This window comes from Rattus norvegicus, chromosome 9 (assembly GCF_021556685.1).
Source record: "Rattus norvegicus strain SHRSP/BbbUtx chromosome 9, alternate assembly SHRSP_T2T, whole genome shotgun sequence".
Taxonomy (NCBI): domain Eukaryota; kingdom Metazoa; phylum Chordata; class Mammalia; order Rodentia; family Muridae; genus Rattus; species Rattus norvegicus.
This window is the reverse complement of record NC_141542.1, coordinates 113,804,723-113,830,490: the sequence shown is the minus strand read 5'-3', so window position 1 is coordinate 113,830,490 and position 25,768 is coordinate 113,804,723. Positions and strand designations below refer to the sequence as shown.

The 25,768-nt window shown below is 41.0% G+C and overlaps 1 protein-coding gene across 1 annotated transcript in view; it reads left to right on the top strand.

Annotated features, from left to right (window-relative positions):
• Nucleotides 1-25,768, top strand: part of Pdzph1 (PDZ and pleckstrin homology domains 1) — a 141,106-nt gene that overhangs the window by 9,953 nt on the left and 105,385 nt on the right. The window contains 3 exon segments of the mRNA NM_001402237.1: nucleotides 4,332-4,520; nucleotides 4,522-6,642; nucleotides 12,004-12,195. Of these exon segments, the coding sequence (NP_001389166.1) occupies nucleotides 4,332-4,520; nucleotides 4,522-6,642; nucleotides 12,004-12,195 (2,502 nt within the window).

Genomic DNA, 25,768 nt, shown 5'->3' with positions numbered 1-25,768 from the left:
GTATCTGCACAGAACAATGATAACAAATTAAAGATATTAAACTGTGCATTTGTAATCTGTACCCAATCAAATTCCCACATCACCTTTCTAAGGAAAAACTATTATTGATCATTTTAACAGCTGTAAGGACTGATTCATGCATATTGGGAGAGAGGATAGAAATAAAAGCTGGGTGTCAGTTTTTCCAGAGACAAAGGTGCTCTAAGGAAGAGAAATGTGCAGAAAGGCATAATGTTGCCAGAGTTTGGGGAATAAGGAGGTTTTGGAATCAGGAGATAACATGACACAAGGGACAGGGAGAAAAATGAGTCAGGGAAAATTTAAGTACATCTTTACCACATGAGCCAGCTCCATTCAATTTGGAGAAGTGAGCAACTTGCTTGATTCATCCACAGTCAGAACTTGCTCAGACCTACACATAAAACTGCCCCGATCCAATCCATGCAAGCTACTTTACCTGAGTTTTGCAGACCACTTAGTGGTTGTCAGGAGCAAAGGTAATGACAATTAGATGCAGGTATATGCAAAAGCAGATGCCCAGCGACAGCACTGCCTGAGTGGTTAAGAGAATAATTCTCCCGGATACCTCTTCCCAATACGTGCTGGTACATCAGACATCATCAACAGGGACATAGCTGATTTACAACACAGGAAAAGAATTTTGTCTTTGAGGAAGAACTGCCAACAGCATGTGTGTCTCCAGTTTCACAATGTTTAAATATAGTATGTCGGATGATAGTGTAAAGGAGGTAAAACATGCTTCTTCCCCACTTAATTCAACGAGGCTAGAAATCTAATATTTTATTAGTGTTAAAAAGGAGTACAAAAAAGTCAGTTAAACAGTGGCTAAAGATGTGGATTGTCCTCTTGCAGAAGATGCTGGTTTGATTCCCAGCACCCACATGGGGACTAATATCTGTCCATAACTCTAATCCTAGGAGAAATGACAGCCTCTGCTGGCCTCTGCAAACACGGGGTGCTTATGTGGTACATATGCACACCTAAAAACACTATGCATATGAAATATAGTAAATAAATTTTAGAAAATCCATTAAACAATATAATTTTTCAATTTTCATTCTAAACACCGAAAAGCCTGTGTATGCATTTATATGTGTATATGTTACATATGTTTGAATTTTCATGTGGTATGGTGCATTCCGATTGTCAAGGAACAAATAAATAAGAAGAGAAAATATTTTTAATAAGACAAGGACATATAGTCAAAGTAGAATGCCACAGAGGAAGACACAGTGCTGACAAGTTGATAAATGAGCCCATTTGTAATTTGATGAAATGTAAATTCTGACTGAAGATAATTTCAAGTTTGGTGCTTTCAAAAGGTAGAGTTAACTGAGGACCTACAGCTCCCAGAAATGAGAAGGAAAAGAAGAAAAGCATGCAGGAAATGGAAAGTCTTGAACACTACTGCATGTAAGTCCCCTTCGATGGTGTGGTGGAGGGGATGTGCAAATTAACTGCATGTATATACTGCGTTCATTATCACAGAGATATCTGTATAAAAAAAGGGAAGAGAAGTATTAAGAAATGCTCTAGAACAGTTTAATGATTTTTTTGTTTTAGGATTGTATTGCTGTGAAAAGATACTATGACCTTCACGACTATTATAAGGGAAAACCTCTCACTGGGGTCGGCCTACAGTTGGGAGATTTAGTCCATTTTCATCATCATGGGAAGCATGCGGCAGACGTGGTGCTGGAGATGTAGCTAAGAGTTCCACATCTGGACCCAAAGGCAGCAGGAAGAGACAGCGATCCACTAGGCCTAGCTTGAGCGCTTGAGACCTCAAAGCCAGCCTCCAATGACAATCTTCCTCCAACGAGACCACACCCACTCCAAAAAGGCCACACCTCCTAATAGCACCACCCTCTACGAACAAGCATCCAAACATATCGAGTCTAGCGGGCCACTCTTCTTCAAACCACAGGGTTTGACTGCTAATAATGTATTCCCACATCACTGATTACTTATTTGTATCATGGGCTAAAAGCTTTTAAATAGAATTTAACATAGACAACAATCTCAGCAGAGTCATTCAAGCTTCCACCTCATTATTAAAATCTGCTGTGAATACATTGCTACGTAACCTTCTTGACTTATCTGCTACAATCAACTAAAAATTATTACAAGTGTAAAAATATCAAACAGTGTGGACTGTATACTGAACTGCCCTTGGCATGCAATACTGTAAGAACCAATCATACTCTTTAGTTGTGGAAGGAAGTCTGTCCATCCATAAACTGCTACTGTGTCCGTGATTGATTGTGATTGATTGTAAATGGCCTTTAGAGTGATTTTTTTCCTTGTCTCCTCTTCCATACCAGCCACATGACAGTTTCCCAGTTGTAAGCAGGCTTATAGAAATTATCCTAGTACCAACCAACAGTAGCTCTTCCTTTAGGGCTGAAGAGGGACAAATGGGTGTGGTCAGAGTCTCCCAGCTACTGCGGTATACTTTTCCTACTTTTCTTGTCTAGGAATCCATGTAACTAATGTAGACTCTGTATAAATATATGTATATTAGTTTTAAATTTGTAACATTTAAAATAAATTTATTAAAAAATCAGTTTTTCTTTTTTAAAATAATCCCTTTTGATGAGCCAGTGAGATGGTTCAGTATGTTTGTCACCAAATTGTGTGACTTGAGTTCAATGTCACACAAACTGTGTAGTTTAATGTCATTATTCAGGTGAAGACAGACAAGATAAAACAAGGCCTGTCATTGGACAAGAAGGAAGAGAGGCAGGCACAGAGGTTTTAGAAGGGAGGGAGAAACACATGAGGGGGGCCGGAGCGAGGAGGAGGAGCTGGGAGAACATGGCGGCAGATGTTAAGATTCTTCTCTGCGCATAGTTACAGATTGTTATGACTATTTTTAAGAAATGGGTGTGTACAGGATTTTGTGCTGTCTAGATGGGCAAATTATATCTTATCAACTGGATCAGAGGTTATTGTGTGGTGTGTTCCTTCATGTGGCAATTTAATTGAGTTCAAGAGAATGTGCGGTGGCAGGATACACCAAGCCTGCTATGGAACTGGGATGTGTATGCCTGGTGTGGTAACAACCCATCAAGGGTACTATGAGTGATCAGCTTGTGGACCGTCCAGGTCAGAGGGAACCCTGGAGAGAAAGCACAGAGCAGTCCCTGCAGGAACACGACACATGCCTTTTTATTTTCACCTCAACAAAACTGATTCCCTCAAATTGTCTTCTGACCTCTACGTGTACATCGAGGTGCACAGTTGCCCATGCGCATGCGTGCGTACGCGCTTGCGTGCGTGCGTGTGTTTGTGTGCGTGCATGTGTGTAGCATACATACACACACAATTAATTAATTAATTAATGGCACATGATATTTAAACTATGAATGCTTTGGGACATCTGCTTCATTGACTACCATGGTACTAGTAGCCATTTTCATTCTTTTCCGTTTTCTTCAACAATCTCTTTACATATTATTTGAAATACAATATGTTTTGTTCACAGTATCTTTATATAAGAGTAGATGCCTCGTATCTATGGTAACCAACTTCATAAAGTAAAAGTAAAATATTTCATTTTAGTAAATAGTAAACGATTGCACGATGTCTGCTGATAATCCTTAGGTGTCCATGCTGTCTGCCTGCGTTGACCTCAGCTTTGGACAGAGATTTAGCAAAGCAATCCGATCCTCAATAGCGAGGTTAGATCAGAGGAAATGAGCAGAGATTCTAAGGGCTGTCCTGGGAAATGGGTGAATCTAGCAGTAAGTGATCCCCCTCCACACAGCAAATATTGGCCAGAGATAAATATGGGTGCCAAGACTTCCTTATTTATTAACGTTGCCTGGATGCCCTGGGAATTTGAATTTGTGAAGATACCTTAGAAAGAGTTTAAGGCAGTGGAGTGCATGTGATGTACTTGAAAGGCAGACTCTGAGCCATACCAAGTTCCCCTGCATCCTTTTCACCAGGATCTTCAACTCTGTGGAATTTCATGGAGTTAAGCATAGCCTGTGGAAGAATGCTACATTTAAATTTCAGGACATTTAAAAGTTGCATTTAAAAATTAGTTGCATCCATTTCTTTTGAATTTAATTCAATTTCAGCAATTATCTTAAATGTATCCTCTAAACTACCAGGTTATTCTGTACCCTAGGATAATCATGTAAAATAAGACATTTATTTGGACAGAACTTTCATGGAAACCAATGGAAACTATTACCCAAAATGATTACAGATGATATTCTTATACTCATCCTATGATTTAGAACATCTGTTCTCTAAGTGGACATGAAACATTTCTCTTTCCTCTCTCCTTCGTTTTTTAGGTACATCTCAGCCATCTGGTCCAGCATGCCCCAAAAATGTAAAAGATTTTGAGGAGGACATCAAGGGACACACTTCAGAGGCTGTGTTTCATCAGACTAGGGCATTAGGGAAATTGAAGGAAAGTGGAGATGATTATATATCTGCTTCTATAAATGGAAAACAGAACTCCTCCTTTCTCATCAAAGATGAAAAAAAAAGCTTCATCTGACAACAACATACCGAAGAGGATGGAGAATGGTTATCCTCCTCCAGTCGTCTCTCATCAGCTAGAGGAAGTCTTATCGGTGGCCATGTTTAATGACCGTGAAAAATCGTTACCAGGGAAAATTACAACACAGGATTTCGCTAGCACAGTAGAAGTCTTAAAGCCAGCCAAAGGCAAATTTATTAGAGAAGTCAAATGTGGGACTTTCAATGTGCAAGTGGAAACCACAGAAAACGTTTTCTACAAAACAGGAGCACAGTTCCTCACCAAAAGGCGACGTCCAACATGTCACCAACATTGTTCCATCCAGCAAGTATGGAGAGCCTCCAAATCTCGGCGTCGCTTCTCCAAATACAGGTCTGTATGGGCAGAAGATAGGGTTCCATCTACACAAGTAAGAGAGATGTCTAGAAGTGAGGTCCCTTCAATGAACATAAGCATTGTAGGAAAAGAAATTGTGGTTAAATATGTAAGTAAAGAACAGAACATATCCATCAATGTATCTCATCCTAAAAGCATAGGAAAATCGGCGAAACGTAGCAGAGGTTCCCTGAATCACACCACGAATGAACCCCGTGAGTCTCCTTCACAGCCTGGCATAAATCTCGTGGAAAAACAGAGGCCTGGAAACCAGAACCAGAATTCAGAGGCTTTGCCTGATGCTCCCTGTAGTGTGAATACTGACCAGAAAAAGAATTCAGACACAGTTGTAGCTTCTCTAAGCTCACCTCCCAGGAGAGAGACAAAGAAACCCAGCACACCACCTTCGGCCCCGAGTGACTCTGAAGAGAGAGATTCTGATACCTCTCAGCAGAAGGTCTTACAAATTACTCAAGACAAGCCCCTGGGGCAGCACTGCCTCACAGCTGACACTTGCCTTCCTCCCTCTTCGGAAACCTTAAGGACCACAAGTTTAAGTAATGGGGATTTAAGTAAAATGTCTTTTGAGGGTTCTAGGGATGTGGATGAAGAGAGAAAAAGCAGCTCTGATGTCAGGGAAAATATCACCTCAGAATCCCAAGTACCGCTATGCACAGCAGGAACAAATGGTCCCCTAAGTGCCATGGGCGGCATGCTTCCCGTTCAAGATGCCTCAGAATCTGAGTTTTGTCCTTTGTCTTGTTTAACCTTGCTGCTCTTGGGAGAAAAAGCAGAAAGCATTGGCTGCAGAGGTGACAGAACTCTGCCAGGAGAAGGCTATGAGAGCTCAAATTCTATATCTTCTGTCAGCGAAGAGGCTACAAAAGCTTCTCCTTTACTCAGTCCATCTCACTGGGGCACCAGATGCTCAAAACCTGGAGAGACTCCGGGGAGCACATTTTCCTGTAGCCAATACATTGAGTTTGAGACAGAGCAAGAGAAAGTACATTATAGAGATATTAACAAGGCTATTTTACATGGCAACTCTTCTGCAAACACACAACCGTTAGAAAGGAAGACCCCACGGAGTCCAGCTGTCAGGACCGCATCCTGCAGCAGTCTAGTCTCCAAGACCTCACGTCGTGGCGATATTCGCAGCTCTGTGGAATGGGATCAAACAGAGGGTCATGCACATCATGTAGGGAGGGCAGGCCTCAGCAGAACGGAAGTGCCAGCCTCGGCCTTCCTAACTGATGAGCTAGAACAGAGACTCACTACTCAAAATTACAAAGAAGGCGCAGTTGATTCTAACTCTCCCGTGGCAATACGAAACCCTGGAGAGTTGACCAGCTATCTGGAAAACGTCGAAGACGACACATGCCACGCTACAGCCGTGGTGGAGAATGCATGCCACCAAGATTTTGAAGACTTAACTAGCGAGAATCAAAATGAAATCGGCTCTCAAATGAAATTTGCCCAAAACACTACTGAGTCTGCCTGTGTCGGACACACTACAGAAAAGCTGTTTCTTCTTGATAAGACACTAACCAGTGATGAAGACCCAACCAGGAATGGAGACCGCGATATCTGTGGACTGAGCAACTTCCGACAGGAGTTAGCAGAGTGCCAAAGGACCGTGTCAACGGTGCACCCTGAGGAAAGTGGAAATGAAAGGACCTTCACAGAAGCTTCCTACCACCCTGTGGACATACCGTTGTCACCTCAGAAGCAGAAGGCCCTCAAAGGTACACTGGGCTATGCGGGATGTTTAGATTTTATTATTGTTATATGTAGGAGATTTGAACAGTGTTGGGTGAAGTAATCTACTGCTTGGGATAATTTTTCTTTATTGGTGAAATGTATTGAGCATTTTAGAGTTAGACCAATATGAGGGAGAATCTGTCAGCCTGTTTCTTTACACTAACACCAACTCTAGCCATAAGTGTGTAGAAAAACCACCATAGCTGCAGCTTAATATAATTTTTTTCCTCTAAAAGATTGATATATTGGCAGATCAGTTTTGTTAAAAATGTTAGTCTGTTCCACTCTCAAAAAGCCTACTATTCTTCTGACCTTGCAAGGTAAGCGTGTTTAAGCGAATAGGAAGAATATGCTTGTAGTGAAGTTGCTTTTAAGCCTTGCTGGTTGTTGCCCGGGCAGGGTTTTTCATGTCTCTAGAGGATATGTGGAATAGTAATTAAACCAAGGACAAAAACCAGAAACACCCTTAACTAATCCCGACTGAACCATCCATAGGACCTTTAACTCTAACCACCCTCCAACCTCTGTTTTGTGTTGCCTGGTCTTCCTCAAACAGTTGATACAACCCAGGTGCTCTTGAGACCCCAGGAAGGGTGAATATGGAAGCTTTCTCATAAGTACATAATGCTGTCTGTCTGGTTTCAATCTTGGAACTGCAAAAACGTCGTTCTGGTCCCTTCATAAAAGATCCCTGTGTTTCTCAATGAGTCCAAATCATTTAATAGTTAATGTTAGCATTATTTCATGGTATAAATTGAAGCCGTCTTCCAAATCCCGGGTGGCACGCCCAGTGTGCTCAGAAATGAGACTGAGAACGAAGAAACTTATGAAAGACACCGTCGCTCCTGTTCTCCCATTCTCTTTTGATGAAAGAGTTTAAAAGCAGGAGAAACATTATTTACTCCAAAGTTGTTGTTGTTGTTTTTTTTTTTTAATTAAGAGTAGTAATAAAATACAAGAAGCATAATCCACTACATAAACGTTGCTGTAAAATGTGAAATTTGATTTATGAAAAGTGAATCATCTAAAATATATATATATATATAAAACCTGCACAATTCCCTCCACTGTAGCAAAACCCTAATGCAAAACCTGCTGATTCCAGTGGCTGCCTGCCAGGACCTGTGGGGTTCCAGATACCAGGCCATTCCCATCAATTCCAAGATTTGTGTCAGCGCGAAGTTATTTAGAACTGCGAGGGAACCTAGAGCGTGAGCACTTAGGCTTCCCGGAGGGGACATGTGCTCACCTCAATGAACATCCCTCTCAAGCTGTCTTCCTTATTCCCAGAAGTGTGCTGCTCCATAGACTGCCTCTCCCAACCCAGTTAAAACTCCAAATAAAAATCCAACCACAAACGAGATTACTCTCAATAAACTGAAATTGCCCCTGCTTGGTAAACAACCACGGCTCCCTACATTTCGGCAAAAAAAAAAAAAAAAAAAAATCTGTTCCTAAGATCTTTTACTTCTTCTCCCCTTGATAAATCTGTTCCGGGTGCATTTTATCTATTTGACCTTCTAGAACCTTCTATCCACCATACTTCCTTACCACAGGTGCTTCTGCAGTTTGGACCAGTCTTTTTCCATATTCCCACAGGGTCATTATTTATTTTCATTACTTTATTTATTCATTCGCATTACATTTTGATCACAGCCCCCTCCCTCCTCTCCTCGCAGTTTCATGACCCCTTCCCCCACTTCCCCTTGATGTTGCAGGGTCATTCTTATTATGTCTCCTTATGGGTTTTTCTTCACATAATAATCACAGTAAGAAGTTTTCAGAAACCAAATTTCCAATTGCAGTCTGAGCTGCTCTTGCCTGAGTTCATCCTTTTTCCAAATTTTACTTTCATATATAGCATTTTCTTGTTTTTAATATTCTGTATATTTTACTTGTTTATATTATCCTTACCAATTAAATTGTACGTTTCATGAAGGTTGGTTTTATTTTTTTTTCCTTTTCGTATCAGTTATGCATCTACAGCATTCTACAGTGCCTGCTCTTTAAAATCAAGACTCAGTGAGTGTTTGTTGATTGAATTCAGGGAAGTGATATCAGGTTGCTCTGGGTAATACCCTGCTACCGATACCCATGTACTTTTAGACAGAAAGCAGTTCATCAATAAAATAGTTACAGAAATTCTATTTAAATGTATAAATACTTTCATAATTTTGGTTTTCCTATGAGCACTTTTAGACTTTATCAATACTATTATTGTCCTGCCCTTTCAAGCCAGAATCACACAAACTTTTCAGGATAGGCAGTGTTTTGAAGGATTTGGGGGTTGTTTCACCAGAAGTTTAAAAAAGACATCTTTGTAAGCACAAAAAAGCCCTGGTATTTGCATTTTGCAAGAGATCCTTTCCCACTCAAAGTCTGTGTACATGCATCAAATCAAGAAGCCCAGATACAAGGCTGGGCATGTCAGGTAGTTAGAGAGTCGTGCAGTAGAAAGGAAAGGGCATGTGTCTTAACCCCTTTAAGAAATGAAGTTCGAAGTTCTTTACCAGATAAGCCATAGTCTTCTTGGAGTAGAATTTCTTTGGAGAAAAATCAGCTGAAACCTGTGCATAAGATCTATGCCAATAAACCAGGAGGTCTACTATATAAATATATATATATATATATATATATATATATATATATATATATATATATATATATATAGAGAGAGAGAGAGAGAGAGAGAGAGAGAGAGAGAGAGAGCTCGAACTCAAACCAGGTCAGTCTGAGAGCCTGAGAAAATGGCAGACAATAAAAAGAATTCAGTGTAAGGGGCTGAGGATTTAGTTCAGTGGTAGAGCGCTTGCCTAGCAAGCACAAGGCCATGGGTTCAGTCCTCAGCTCTGGAAAAAAAAAAGAATTCAGTGATATTTTATACGGTGTAGACATAGCCATGATTAAACAGTGACTTATATGTAATATGACACAAAATTTGCATGCCGTTTATACAATAGTTGACTTCCCTGTAGTTCTAAAAAAAAGAAACAAGTGATTGTAAGAGACCTGGCAAAGGCCATGGATTCGAGGTCTTTGATCCCTAGCTTATAATCAATACTTAGGAACAGAGAGATGAATGAGACCCCTCTATTCTCTTACGCAGAATGACAACTATTGCGATAGCTTCCAATGAAATAACTTATGGCGAACCTGGGACTCCCCATGCATGTGCTTCTTGATGTGAAAAGCCCAACCTGTCCCAATTTGGGCCCGGTGCCACTCCAATTCCCTTCTTCTCCCCCACTTCCTGGATGCCCCCTACTCCCAAGGGGACTACTTTCACATCCGCTCTAAAGGTGCCCATCCAGTCACAATGCCATATGGCAAAATTTCAGTAATGAGATCATTTTCAAAGAACAAACATGGGGAAGCTGGGAGAGTCGGGGTGAAAGAATCGGTGTTTAGTGTGGTGGTGTGCCTTCTTCCTGATGCAGAGATCTCCTCTCCTGCTACGTGTGCTGTGGAAGACAGAAAGGCAACACGGTCGGGCTAGTTTTTTTTTCAGAAATTATATGGGACATTACCCTATCCGTGAGGTCAAGGAAGGCAAGATTTCATCACTTACTAAAGTCTCAATATCTCAAACATGATTACATTAGGTCTTGATTTCCAAAATAGGAGCTTTCCAGGGGCACATATGTTCAAACCGTAACATTTGTTTAAACGTTTGCATTTCATGAATTAATACATCGTCCTACTAAACTGAGAGCTTATGTTTTGACAAGGTTCCACCAGGAGCTTTAGTGTCTGCAAACCAGCCCCACAACATCACCTGATTCACAAAAAAACTCAATGCATACACTGGATATTCATGAAACTACGGATATGCACACCCATGGAAAGAGATGAGACCTAGGTTAAAAACCTCACACCAAACTCTCTATCTAGTTGAGGTATATGAGGAAAAGCGGTAGTAAACTTGAATTTGGGGAGGTATTTATATTTAATCACTGATTGAATTGACAGCACTGCACATTAGTAGAATGGATTTAATTATTGGTTTAATTTGTGTCTCTCTTGCTGAAATAAAACACGGACTAAAATCAACTTGGGGTAGGGAAGGGTCTTTTGGCTTATATGTCAGAGTCGATATTGAAAGAGTCAGGGCAGGAATAAAGCTGAAAGCCTCAATTTGGGTGGAGATTGTGAAGGGACCCTGCTTACTTGATTGTTCTGGCTGGCTCAGCTTGCTTTCTCACACAACCAAAGAGCAAACATAGGGGTAGCAGTGCCTGCAGGCGCCTGGGCACTCCCACGTCAGTCTTTAATCAAGCAAATGCCCCGCAGACGCGCTACAGTCCAGTCTGATGGAGGCGCCTCCTCGATGTATGTCCCCTTTCCCCATGACTGTAGTGATGTACAGTCGGCGCAACCTAACTGCTACATGTACATACCACGAGGTTGGGCGAGATTTCTCGATTTTTTTTTTTGCAAATCTAAGAGTACCAAGCAACAGGAGTATAAATTTATAATTTGTAATTGGTGGAGTTCGGTACTTAGGTATACACGAAAGCATGCGTAGCACAGGACATGTGCTCTCTCCCAATTTGAATATATGAGAGGATTCTAAATCGAAACAAAGAAAAATTACAAAAACTCATGTGTTCCTAGGATCAGAATAAACCAATCAAGGTTTCAAAACCATGTGGTTTGCCGAGAAGGTAAAATTTTAAGCAATTCTAAATTATGAAATTATTTTCTAGGTTTTGAGTTTTATGTTTCTGTGTTCCAGGTTTTCTTTTTTTTTTTTTTTTATTTTTTTTTCAGTTAGAATTGCACCATGATATTTTATTGGTAAGATTTTTCTTCTAATAATTCAGTCATTGCTTATAAATGACAGAAGGCAGTAGTTTGAGACTATACAAACCTACATCTTAATTTTCATCTCTTTTGCTCTCTCCAATTTAACAAGTGGACCACGAAGGAACCGAAAAGTTTTTTGCAATTCTATGTTTAAAACCCTGATTCATATTGTTAGGGTTTAAACCTCGGCCTGTGCGGGGGACAGAACATGCCAAGCCAACATGGTGCCACGTGGACAGGTTTAATAAGAGGAGAGGAGAGGAAAGGCAGGCCATGAGCACGTGGAGGGAAAGGGGGAATGGGGGGAAAAGGGACAGGGACAGAGGGGAAGAGAGCAGAGAAGCAAGAGCAAAAGAGGGAGGAGGGGGCAAGCAGCCCCTTATATAGTCAGGCACAGCTGGCTGTTGCTAGGCAACTGTGGGGCGGAGCATACCTGGCTGTTCCCAGGTAGCTGTGGGGGTGGAGCTTAGACGGAATACCAACACATATCCCATCTTGAATTGATGTCTCACTTTGATATTTAATATGGTTTAACTTAGATCAGAATTTGGAGATCAATAACCCCCGGAAGCTCTCACAGGAATTGGCTCTAAGGGGCGGAAGAGCCAGCGATGGTTCCCAGGAAGAAGCAATAGACCAGTGGGCTAGAAGGAGGCAGCAGTTCAAAGACGGCAAGAGATGCAGCTCAGCTGGGGGCAGTTCTGTCATCAGCAACTTCACTGAAGGCTCAGGTGAGTAGAAACCCGTGTTCCTAAGCAGCGGCGGCTCCTCGTCTGAACTAAATTACTTCTGCTTCATCTCTGAAATGCAGATTCTGTTCTTTGAACATGGTGATAGGTGGTTTTGTTGTTGTTTGTTTGTTTGTTTTTAGAAAGATGCCTTTTACAACAATCAACTCTTCGTTATCCATTTCAGGAGCTACTACTTGGGAAATGACCTTGGGAAAACACACCTGCAGTATAGCGCTCAGACTTCCTTTCTCTTTAGACACTGGAAGAGCTAACTATAGGATTGTTTACTGAGTTCAATTTGTGCTCCACTTTTTCTAATCTACATTTTTATATAAAACATGTATAGTGTAAAAGGATAAGGTCAATGTAGCTGATAATAAGTGAAACTTTTTTCTCACTTTAACATCTCTGAAATGAAGTCGTAAAACTATCTGTGCTTTTGTGACACAGCTTCTACGGGCTATAGAGAGTGTGTTCCTTACCAACATTGGACCTCAGCTTCACAAACAATGGCCTCTGAGATTGGACGATAAGTTATCACTGATGAGAACAGACTAAAGTAAAACACGGAATAATGCCCCGGGGAATGGGGCAGGGAGTTAGTACCTTTTGTAGATACTGAAACTAATGTGGATTCAAGATCCCAACCGTCGATGTAAAAGCCCAACTAGTAGGCATGTGCTACTTGAAAATTACTTACAAAAGCAAAGTGTTTTGAGAACTACTCTGTGAACTACGGTTGATTTTTTTAAAGGAAGAAAACAAAGAAAAGCACATTGCTATGCTACAGAAAAATGTCTTTGTGAAAAACACAGTAGTGAGAATAGTGGGCTGTACCCTGTGGGCAAGCTGATGGGGGACACCAGCGTCATCACAGGCAATGGTATCATTTCTTTGCCATAGTAAAACAGAAGCATGACAAAACACTAGGGGTTGAAAGAAGCCATATTTGTGGGGAAAGGTTATACATAACATGAAAATATCAAATACTGTGGTACTACCCGCCCGAAAGTTGATATTCATGTGATCGTAAAGAATGAAATTCAAATATTTTATTTTGTTCTGAAAGTTTTTATTCTTGTCCTTTGGTCTGTGCCTAATTCTTCCAAGTCTTTCTTTGTGTTGGGCAGCGAGAAGTACAACTGGGATTGTATCATTTATATTCTACATGTACTGCTGTATTAGATGTTTCTAGTCTCCTCTGTTGCTTGTATGCACTGGAAATATCTACCTTAGAACGTACAGCTTGTATTAGACTCCCAAAGCTCTGATCCTACTGCTTCATGAATTGGCTCTAATGTTCATTTTCTTCTACCTTCTGTTTCACCTCTACTTTATCAAGTTTTATTTATATTGTACAATCTTGTATATGCTCTTAAAATGTGTTATTAATACTTTGTATGCTGCAGAGATCTTCCTTATCTTTTTTGGTACTCATTACTTTTTTTCCCTTTTTTTAAATGAGATATTTTCTGTATTTACATTTCAAATGCTATCCCCTTTCCCTTCTATTTCCCACAACCTCTCCCCCCTCTCCCTCCCCCTCCTTCTATGAGGATGCTTCCTCCTACCCACTCACTCCAATCTCAACATGTAGGCATTCCCCTACATTGTGGAAATGAGCCTTCACAGGACCAAGGGCTTTTCCTCCTATTGATGCTGGACAATGCCATCCTCTGCTACATAGGTGACTGGAGTCATGGGTCCCTCCATACTCTTTGATGGTGGTTTAGTCCCTGGGAGCTCTGGTGGGGTCTGGTTGGTTGATATTGTTGTTCTTCCCATGGGGTTGCAAACCCCTTCAGCTCTTTCAGTCTTTTCTCTGAACAAGTCCCCTCGTTCAGTCCAATGGTTAGCTGCAACCCTCCTCATCTGTATCAGTAAGGCTCTGGCAGAGCCTCTCAGGAGACACCCATATCTGGCTCCTGTCAGCAGGCACTTCTTGTCATCAGCAGTAGTGACTGGGTTTGGTGGCCACATATGGGATGGATTCCCAGGTGGGGCAGTCTCTGAATGATCTTTTTCTTCAGTCTCTGTTCCAGTCTTTGTCCCTGTATTTTCTCCTGCATTTTGTTCTCCCTTCTAAGAAGGAATGAAGCATTTGCATTTTGGTCTTCCTTCTTCTTGAGCTTCATAGGATCTGTGAATTCTTTCTTAGGTATTCCAAGCTTTTGTGCTAATATCCTCTTGTAACAGGATTTCTTCACTACAGTGATTCTTCTATTGTAGTGACTAATTTAGTTCTGGCCCAGGAAATTTCAGTATCTCTTGTCTTTGGACTCTAGCATTTTCATGTCCACATTAGGGGTAGATAGTGCTGCTGCTTGATTCATGGTGAGTCTAAAAGTGCAGACAGGGCAAGCATGAAATTACCTTGCAGTTTCTGGTGGTACCCCAAATTACCACTGTCTTGTTTACACCTTGAATCTCTCTAGTTCCTGGCTTTTCACTCTTTCCACATTCCCAGTGATGCTCATGTGATTCTGTATCAAAACAGTATCTATACATTATATGCTATGGTGTGATTTCATATCATGATTTACAGATGATATCTAGGTTTCAGATGCTGCCTAGCTCATGGCATAATGTGAATTCTTATCTTTGTCTTGTTCATAAATTCATCTATCCTCTTACAACATACCACACATCGCACGTGCGCGCGCGCGCGTACACACACACACACACACACACACACACACACACAAAGTGAGCCAGGGGAGAGAGGGCCAACTCTTCTTCCTAATATTTATGTGGACTCTGAAACACCTCCTCCTTTTATCGTGCATCAAGTTCAGATTCTAACCCTGCTTCTAAAAATATGAAATTGAGCATAGCAGTGTTTCTAATAAAAACCCTGCAGAAATTAGGGTCTAAGTAATTCTTGTTTTTTAACAACAACACCAAAAACTTATCAAAATGAGTAGCTGTGTTCTGTGCCAATTACACTCTCTCAAAACCATCTCTTAAAACACCTTTCATTTGTCCCTCTGGATTCCTTTCCTACTCTTCACTATTTTGCTAGCATGAGAGTTTCTTTTCTTTGGCCTATGTCGAGGGTCAAGAATGTTCTGGCTTTTTATTAGGTTTGGTTGGCAATACTATCAGGAGACTGCCTATGGGAATGAGGTCCAAACAATATTGCTCCTGGTCTTTCTGTGTGGGAGGACAAGGGCGGCTATGTCTCTAAAGGCACTGTCCTCTACAGTGACCCACACCACACTGCATTCTACAATGTAAAGTTCTTGGAACTGATAGCATCTGCTCCCTCTTGTAAGATATATTCTCAATTCAAATCGAGCATGCTTTGTTTCCTGAAGGCCTGTCCAAACTATGTAAAGAGTGATCTTCTTAATTATTTGTTTTACCTATTAGAGAGCACCATCTTTTTCATACTATAATCCTAGAGTGTACCACCAGGTTACTATCTGATGCTGTTGTAAACAACTTATGAATAAGCCAGCCCTGGGTTATTATACCTACAAGAATAAGGAACATTCCCCCCAACATACCTTCTATATGTTCTTCAATAGAGGAACAAAGTTGAAATACATTGGAATTTAAAATTTGGCTTAAGATTTTTCAATATGAAATCTTGGTTCAAATGGGTAAGAGCTATGTTTTAACAGTTTAGAAGCAACAGGGATACTGGTGTAAGAGTTTTAAAATAAAAAGAATCTAAAGGAGCATACTGTCTCCTTTTTGATTCTCCTGAAGAATTGATAGGCTGTATTAGTTCATTCAGTTTTGTTGACATTTTTCTTTTTGATAACGTCTTTTATTATTTGAGATTATAATATCTCCTTTTACATTTCCTCTCTCTGGACCCATCGATACACCCCTCCTTGATCTCTTTCAAATTCATGGCCTCTTCTTTTCGTTGATTGTTTTTACATGAATATGTACTCATGTCCACACATGTGTATTCCTCAGTACAACTTGCTCAGTCTGTGTAATGTTCTTTGTGTGCATGTTTTCGGGACTGGCCATTTGTGATGGACCAACCAGCTGGTGTGTTCTTCCCTGGAAGAGGATGGCTTCTGCCACTCGGCATTCCTCACTGACCCATAGCTTTTTGTGAAGGTTCGAGGCCTACTAGGCTCTTCTCCATCCACTGTAGCATGCCTTCTCTTGTTCTTGTTCTGCTCACGTTTAGAACATCATGTTGGTGTGACTTTATGTGTTTGGCTTTTGACATTCCTAGAAGACACAACCTCACAGCAAACTTCCTGATTTTCTGACTCTTCCTGCCTCTCTCCTGCAATAGTCCTTGACCATTTTTAGTTGCAAGAGTAATTTGTAGAAATATGGGAAATGGCTCCATAATTCTACATTTCGACTGGTTGTGGCTTTCTGTCATGGTCTCTATCTGCTGCAAAGAGACGTTTCCATGACAAAGGGAGAAGACTACACTTATCTATGAATATAAAGACAAATTATTTATAGCATAGCTGGGATTATTCTGGTTGAGCAAAGTCATGATTGTACATTGTCTTCCAACTTCCTTGGCTTCACTTCCTCTGAGTAGTTGGGTAGGTTTCCGGTACCAGGCATAGTTTTCATTCCTGTTGAGAGTGTCTTAAGTCTGATTAGAGACCTGCTGGTGCCACTACCAAGCCCTTAAATGCCGTGCCAGTCATCGTCATGATTCACAGGCATCATGTCTGGATAGGACTCTTGGTCGCACCCTTCCTTTGGAACCTTGGGTTGTGCTTTCTGGTACCATGAAAGCCATTGTCATGGAGGAGGCGTTCAGGTCAGTTCTAGTTCTGGGACTTGTGTCTAAACACAAAGCCTCTTCAGCACTAGGGACTTACCCTCCACATCTAGGAGCCAACCAAGGCTAACAGCAATAGTCCATAATATCTTGAGAATCTCTTAGACAAACCTACCCAACAACTCAAAGGAGGGCTTCACATGCCTGGTGTTGGGGCTTTTCTTAGGCAGAGTTTGGATTTTGGAGGGAAGATTTTTCAGGCCAGATGAGAAATATTTCTCTCTTTTCTTTCCTTTACTTGTTTTCCCTCCCCCTGCTCCTCCCATTTCTTCCCCACCACCCCTCCCATGTACATCCATTCCCTTTTGTTTCTCATTATGAAAAAAAAACAGGTTTCTAAGAAATATTAATAAAATATAACATGACAAAACAAAATGAACACATCGAAGTTAGACAAGACAAACAGAAGGAAAAGAGCCCAAGAGAAGCCAAAAATCAGATGCTCACTCGTTTGCACACTCAGGAGTCCTATAAAAACACTAAACTTGGGGCAGACCCCTGCAAACCCTGTGCAATCTGTCTCAGTCTTTATGAGTTCGTATGAGCTTTGATTGTGTGGGTTCATAGAACCTTGTTTTCCTAATGTTCTCTAACCCCTCTGGCTCTTGTACTCTTTCTGCTTTCTCTTCCACAGGGTTCCCCAAGCACCGAAGAGAGGGATTTGATAGGGAAATTCCACTTAGAGCTGCGTGTTCCAAGGTCTTGTAGTCTCTGTGTATCTATCCGTGGCTGTCTGTATCTGTTTCCATCCCATTTTCTGCAGAAGGAAGCTTCTTTTTGTGATGACTGAGCAAGGCATTGACCTATGAGTATTGCAGAATGTCATCAGGAGGCATTGTATTGCTACAGTTTTGACGTTTTGTTGTTCTCCTGTTTTGGTGTGTGTGTTTGGCTTTACCTCGGGTCCGTGGGCTATCTGGTTTCAGGGTCTAGGTCTGCCAAGTAGTATCAGGTATAGGTTCCTTCTTAGGGAGTGGACCTTAATTATATCAGATATTGGTGGGTTATTCCCACAAGCTTTGTGCCACCATAGCCCTAGCATATCTCCCAGGCAGGGCAGAACTATAGACCAAAGATTTTATGGCTGACTCAGTGTTTATGTTTCTCCTTTGGTAATATGGAAGGTATGCAAAGATCCTAAACATAGGGGCAACACATAGGCAAGAGTCCCACTTCTCCATGTTCAGCGATTTGTACAGAAGCTGCCTTCAGCCATGAGGCCTTGACATTAGTTGTTGGAGAATAACAGTCTAGTCTTGTCAACAGTCTAAGTTATTTGGGGATTTCCATAGGGCCCCTATTACCAACAACTCCACTAGATGTAACCCAATTCTGGTACCGAACACTTCATCATTTGGTGACAACAGATGTACAGTTGGTGCTGTGTCATCCCATAAGTTTGCAATTTTATTTAGATTGCCTTCAAATATGTATATGTATATGTATATATATTAGATATCTCTCTAAATTTTCTCTCATCTCCTTCCCCCCTCTATTTGATCCTATTATTCCATCCCCACATGCATCCATAGCCGTCTATTCTATTTCTCTTTACATATATACATATATATGTATAATTGGATATATTTAATTTACATTTCAAATGTTATCCCCTTTCCCAGTTTCCCATCCATGAACCCCCCCATCCCATCCCCATCCCCCTTCTTCTCTGAGGATGTTCCTCCCCACCCATCCACCCACCCCCTTCCCACCCCCCGCCTGACATTCCCCTACACTGGGGCATCAAGCCTTGGCAGGACCAAGGGCTTCTCCTCCCATTGGTGCCCAACATACAGCTGGAGCCTTGGGTCTGTCCATGTGTACATCTATTTCTTTCTTAACAAGATCTGTCTGTACCCCACAGACCCTTACTCTAAACCTAACCTCTGTGGCTTTATAGATTGTAGTTTTGTTATCATTGACTTAACAGATAATATCCACATATAAATGAAGACATACTATATTTATCTCCTTAGGTCTGGATGCCTCAATCAGAATGATCTTTGTCCATTATTATCTGTGAAATTCGAGGCACTTGTGTTTCCTAGCGGCCATCAGCAGCATCCCTTCACAGCAATGCTTCCCTTGTTAAAAAAATATATATTTATTTATTACTGTTTTCTTCTTTCTGAGGTTTCTTTTGGACCTTGAAATAAATTGCGTTTGTTGGGGGGGGGATTTGTGTGTGTGTGTGTGTGTGTGTGTGTGTGTGTGTGTGTGTGTGTGTGTGTGTGTGCATGTGCATGTATCAGGAACATTCATCTGCAGTTTGAAGCTGCAGCCTGCATAAAATATCAAGTTATCTATCAGTCCACCAAGAGAGTAGTCAGAACGTATCCATCTTGATAAACTAAAAGCGAAGAAGCTGAGGGATGAAAATTTTTCTTATAATTGTGAAAAGAAGAGACAAAAAATGCACTGTAGTAATTGGCATATAACAAAGCATCTACGGCCCATGAGAAATCTTTCAATTTAATGAAATCTAAAGTAGACATAAAGGGTATACAGCTTCATAAATTCTGTGTGATGTTCAATATATATGGCAATATATTTTTAATTTATGTTTCTCTTATATAATACATCCTCATGTCAGTCTCCCCTGCTTTCTCTTCTTCCAGCCCCTCTCCTCCCTCCACCAGACCCACAGCACCTTTATTTCTCTTCAGAAGAGAGCAGGCTATCCCGGAATATCCACGAACACAGCATAACAAGATACAATACGACCAGGCATAAACTCTCACATCAAGACTGAATGGGGAGGCCACCCAGTAGAAGGAATAGGATCCCAAGAGCAGGCAAAAGAGTCAGAGACATCCCATTCTCACTGTTAGGAGTCTAATGAAAACACCAAGCTAAGCAACCACAGTATGTATGCAGAGGCCCTAGAACAGACAGACCCATGTAAGCTTCATGGATACCTCTTCAGTTTCTGTGAGCCCCCATGAGCTCTGTATAGTTGATTCTGTGAGCCATGTTCTCCTGGTGTCCTCTACTCCTCTGGCTACTACAATCCTTCTTCACCCTTCTCTGTGGGATTTCCTAAGCTCTGCCTAATGTTTTGAATGTGCTGTCTGTGTCTAATCCCATAAGCTTCTGAAGAAAGCCTCTCTAATGATAGTGGTATGCACCGATTTTTCAAGTATAGCAGAATATCATTAGGAATTGTTTCATTGAGTGTTTTCTTTTAAGTCCTTTTTGGTTCTATCATAGGTCTCAGAGCCATCCAGTTTCTGGATTCTAGCCATCCAGGCAATGTGAAGCATCAGCACCCTCTCATGGCTTGGGCCTCAAGTTAGAGAGTCATGGGTTGGTGCATCTCTGAAGCAGCATTGACCCAGTGGATCTTGCAGGCAGGACAGGTTGTAGGTCATAGGTTTTGTGTCTGGGTTGGAGTCCCATTGCTACCCCTGGGATCCTGGCCAGGTTACAGAAGATGCACAGTTCAGGCTCCATACCTTCAAATACTAGAAACTCTCACTAGAGTCACCCTCAGAGTTCCAGGTTTCCACTACCCTAGGTTTCAGTGTTGCCCCCTAAATGCCCACCTATTCTATCAAGTTGAATTTATCTATCTCCTTAAGAAATTATGAATTCTTTATAACTAAAACCTTCAAATTTCTTTCTTCTTGCTTTATATGATACATAACACTTCTCAATAATCAATCATTGATGCAATAGCATCTATCATACAAACCTAAGGGGGACTTTGCTGGCCTTCAAATGTCATAGAGATGGATCTGGTCCTTCCTCACTCATTGGGTGTTTCAGTGACTTGAACTCCTAATAAGGGTCTGTTTCATTCATTTTAATGGCAAATCTTGCCCAACCATTGGTCTTAGACATTCATGTCTGCTCTGTAGTTTTTGAAATAAGAAACAATCACATGTGTGCCAGGGTCAGCTCACAGCTGCTCACAAAGCCAGCTGTGTGGGTTCTCTGTACCCCAGCTCAGTGACAGCAGATCGTTACCTTGACAGCGGCCATGGTGGGAATATTTATACAAGGAAAACTGTCAAGCACAGCAAATCAGGGATTTTTTTTTCAATTTGGAAAGTTATTTAAAACATTTACCAATAGTCCACTTGAAATAACACAAGATCAGCTGTAATGCTAATGTAAATTCAAATGTAATACCAAACACAGTTTTAATTAAACAATGATTGTGTTCTCTTTGGGGTAAATTTTGTTTTAAATGAAAACTTATCCTAACAATTTGGTTAGTGTTTAGACACAAGAAGAAGTGTCTGCCACTTCTTTAAGCCTATTCAAGCCACACACAGAGTGAAGGCATGTTACATTTCCTGAAACATTTCAGAGTAGCCCGGAATTAACTCAAAACTGCTTGGGCTAGTATTGTTAAAATGTGTAGTTTGAATTTTTTCTTATTTGTAGAGTCAGGATATGCTACTAATATGTGACTTAAAACCTGGTGGTTTTATTGAGCCTCGTTACCTCTGGCGTTTTCCCTCTGTTAATCTCACTCATCTCTGACTTCCTACATAGTAACTGGAAAAGACATTAAGAGTGACATGTTTATGTGTGTTGACACAGTTGATCAATCCACCTGACTGTGGAGAATGCTGACTAAGTTATACTAGATAAATAACTTGAAGGCCAGTGATGGGAGTGGGACAGGACTGAAAAACAGGGCTTTGATTTTTATAATCATAAATGGCCCCTGGATCATAAACAGATGTAGCAGGAATCTGGGGTTAATCGTGTGAGCATAGCTCTTAGCACCTCCCATACCTCATTAGCAAAAGTATTATGGAACTGTGCTTTGCAAATATTGGGTGCCACTGAGAAAGAAATAAGTGCACAAACAAAGAAAAAAGAAAGAAAACAAAGAAGTGTGTGTGTGTGTGTGTGTGTGTGTGTGTGTGTGTGTGTGTGTGTGTAGAGAGAGAGAGAGAGGGAGAGAGGGAGTGGGAAAGGGAGGGAGGAAGAGAAAGAGAGAGAGAGAGAGAGAGAGAGAGAGAGAGAGAGAGAGAGAGAGGAGGGAGAAAGGATGGGAATTAATTCTAATTTTCCAATAATCACTAAGTGGACTGGAGGGCAGCCGAGAGGATATGAGCTATCACAAGGTTCTTAGGACCCACAAGATGTTTCACAACCACCTGAAACTCCTCCGGGATCCTCTTCTGACCTCTGCAGGAACCAGACATGCCCTTGGTGTATAAACACACATGCGTGCAAAACACTCATACACATAAAATACATGTCTATAAAATAATCTACAATCATATCTATCTAAAAGTTTTTAATAGTAGGAACGAAGGAGTGTGGTGACCATACCATACAGCTTTATTCTAAGCCACTCACGATGCATTTTCTTGTTGACGGGATCCCCAGGAGAATTATGAGTTATGTTACTGTACCTCCAACTGCATTTTGTTAATCAGGGCCTCCCGTAGAGGGTAAGTGACGTGGCCCAAGTCATCTGGCTGGACATAATTAGTCTCAGAGCTGGGTTTCAACTTCAGGTAGTCTAACTGGCATTCATGCTCCTACCCAAAACAGCGATTACTGAATCTGAAGAACTCAAATAAAATCCTGGTCTTTTGTGGCCCTGCTTCTTTGCATACCACCTCTTCATTCTCTTCAAATGACGCAATAGAATGAAAGAAGTATAAGGATATATACAGTACTCAGAGGTACCCTGTGCGTGTTATGACTCTGTTAAGAAACAATATTTATTGTTATTGTTACTGTCATTGTTGTGATTATGATTATTAGGGCTAAAGCTAAAAATGGAAATAAAATAGCATGGCTCTACTTTTTGAGTTAAAGTGCAACTTCAATAATATCAAAATGTTTAAGAGCTCATGTTCGGAATGCTCATTTATTAAGTGTTTAATCTAGCCAACCTAACTTGGTAACAGACTTTATCTGACAAAGAGTTGCTTGGGCTCCCTGCGTAGATCAAGGTTCAGCGAGGAGCAGATGCTGAGACCTCTTGCAGCTATAAACTTCCAGCAGGTGTGTGGCTTGTTGCTTCACTGGGTTTTAACACAGATTTTACGTCTCAGCTTATGTAAGAGGACGCTCATTAGCTCTGTTCTGCTCACCAAATGAATATAGAGCTACTCATCCACGGAGTCACATCTGTTTGTAAGTGAGCTGTTCGAACAGCCTCATGCATATTGATAAAACAGTGACCCCTAGAAAGGCCTGCCCTCGGACCCTCATATGACAGGGGACCACTGGGCAGCCAGTGTGGGTGTCTACTGTCCAAGGGAAAGTATTATGAGGCAAACAAATGGCCCCAGAAATTTCATGTGAGCCACATCAACAAACATTTTGAAAAATAACTAAATTTTTAATTATTAAAGTACAGAATATAGTAAACGAATCTACAACCTTAGAAAGTCCTGTTACAGCTAAACAGCAACAAAGTTAAGAAGCCAAGAAGGCCTTAGAGCTAAGAAAGGCACATGAATAGATTATTACGTAATTCTGGTTCGCTTTTCCTATCCCGATCAAATGTCACATTCAGGCTTACCTAAAAAAGGGAAGCTTTTTTTTTTTTTTAAATTTTAAGCTGTTTTGAAATATGCTACGCAGAAGCAGGCATCATATTCTGATTCATACTATCTGTATTATTCTGCTCTAAACTTTTATCATTTTAATCTAGTAAGCACCATGTCCCCTAAGACTCGTAACATTTTTGTTCTAGATCATAACTGTATATTGTTGTCATATGTTATCTCTTTTTCCATCCAATATAACATAGTATATCTTCTACACTAGCATGACCTATGGAAGTATTGGTAGAATATTGCATGGACTGTAGATTGCAGATTTGGGGGACTTTAGAGTGTTTCTATAGACATTCATGGTATCTGGGGATAGGGTCTATATGGGAGCAAATTCTTTTAGGAGATATATATATATATATCCTGCACATGCTTTTTTACATTAATTGTACTACACCTATATTCTAACAGTGACTTCTCAAGCAGAACAGATGTAATATTGTCATACTTTTGGTGATATGCTGACCCTCAAAACATGTTAAATTTGTCATTTAATAATAGGAATGGTTCCTCCCTGTGTACCCGCTCCTCTTTCCCTCCTGATTCTCTGAATGGATCATGGATATATATTTCCTTTAGCCGTGCCTCTCTTTGTGGCTAGCTGCCTCACCCGTTTCCTCTGAACTCTTGCACTGCCCCACAATGTCCTTGCCCCTCCTTGTATCCCCAATGTACATAAAATTAATCACACCCGCCTTATAGGAGAAGAGTGTTTACTTCAAATCAAGTCAGTGAGTGAAACCACCCAAGCCACCAAATGTCTATCGCAGCCTCACGGAATTTAAGCAAACGTGGAAGCTGGAAATCGATTGCTCATTTGTCTACGTGTCAGGACCATGAGTAATAATTATTCTCTTCAGTCAAGAACCTTTAAGAATGATTCTCCAAGGACGACTGAGAGCGTTGGTGGAACTGGGTGGAGTACTTCCTATAAACGACCTACAGTTGAACTCTGCCTTGCTAGGTCAGTTGAGGACGGAACTAAGAGATTTCTCCCAGACATTTCCTGAGAAAGGCAGAGGAACCACCACAGTGCATAAGGAGGAACAGAGAGGAAGATGTTGTGTTGTGCTTTAGGAAGGATTGCTGAAGCACGTACCTGAAATCCCAGGACATGGGGAAATGAGACAGGAGATCAGGCCATGGGGAGGTCAGCCCCTGCTTCGCTGTGCAGCACAGGAAAAGTTGTTGTGTTCTTTAAGCCCCTCACTCCTAATACTATTTTTTAAAACAATTCATGCAAACAAATTATGTAGCTTTCTTGCAAAAAAAAAAAAAAAAAAAACTTGCGGCGAAGCTTGATTTTTTTTTCAACTATGCCTGCATGAAAGACCGAAAGAAATGGAGATGAATTTTACTCAGGTTTGAACTTGCTAACCAGGGCACAAAGATACATGGAAGGTAACGTGGGAAGACAAGCTCATTTCTTAAGTCACAGCTTTCCACACCGTCAGGGCACTCCTCTGCACAGGGAAGAACCAACAGATGAAGCTTCACACACCTCTTCCTATGCACTTACTTCTCTTTACATAAGCCCACGGTGAGATTTCTAGAAACACAGTCAGTGCCTTCTTCAGGCACATGGAGAACAACGAGATTTTGTATCTGATAATCCTTTCCCTTGAACTCGATGGTTTGAAATGGATTCTGAAAGCTAATTCCTAGCCTAACCTGGTTTCAACCTGACCTCTAAATAGTAATATATTCTTTTCCAAAAGCAAACATTTATCTTTAACTAAAGTATTTGCAGTAATGTGTCCAGTGCAGACTCCTAGGACCCAGATTCTGAAGCAATATTTTGTATTTAGCTGTGTTTTTATTGTTTCGAAGATTTGTTTTACTCGTGTGTGTGTGTGTGTGTGTGTGTGTGTGTGTGTGTGAGATGTGTGATGTGTGATGTGTGGTATGTTGTAAGAGTGTGTACGTGCATGCACATATGCGTATTGGTATGGTTGTACACGTATCAGTGCAGTGGCTGAAGTCAGAATAGGGTCACAGATTCCCAGGAACTAAAGTTCCAAGCCATCGTTGTGAGCTACTAGTGTAGGTGCTTGGAACTGAACTTGGATCCTTGGATGAACAGCAAGCACTCCTAACCGCTGAGCCTTCTCTACAGGCCTGGGTGATATTCGTTTTGATCGTGGGTTATTTTAAGAGTATGTAAATTATTTCCGAGAAAAATGCACAGCAAACTTAGATGCTCCTTTCTGTCCTGGGATCCAGCTCTTCATCCCTAGGGACCTCACTTCTGCATGAGTTCTCA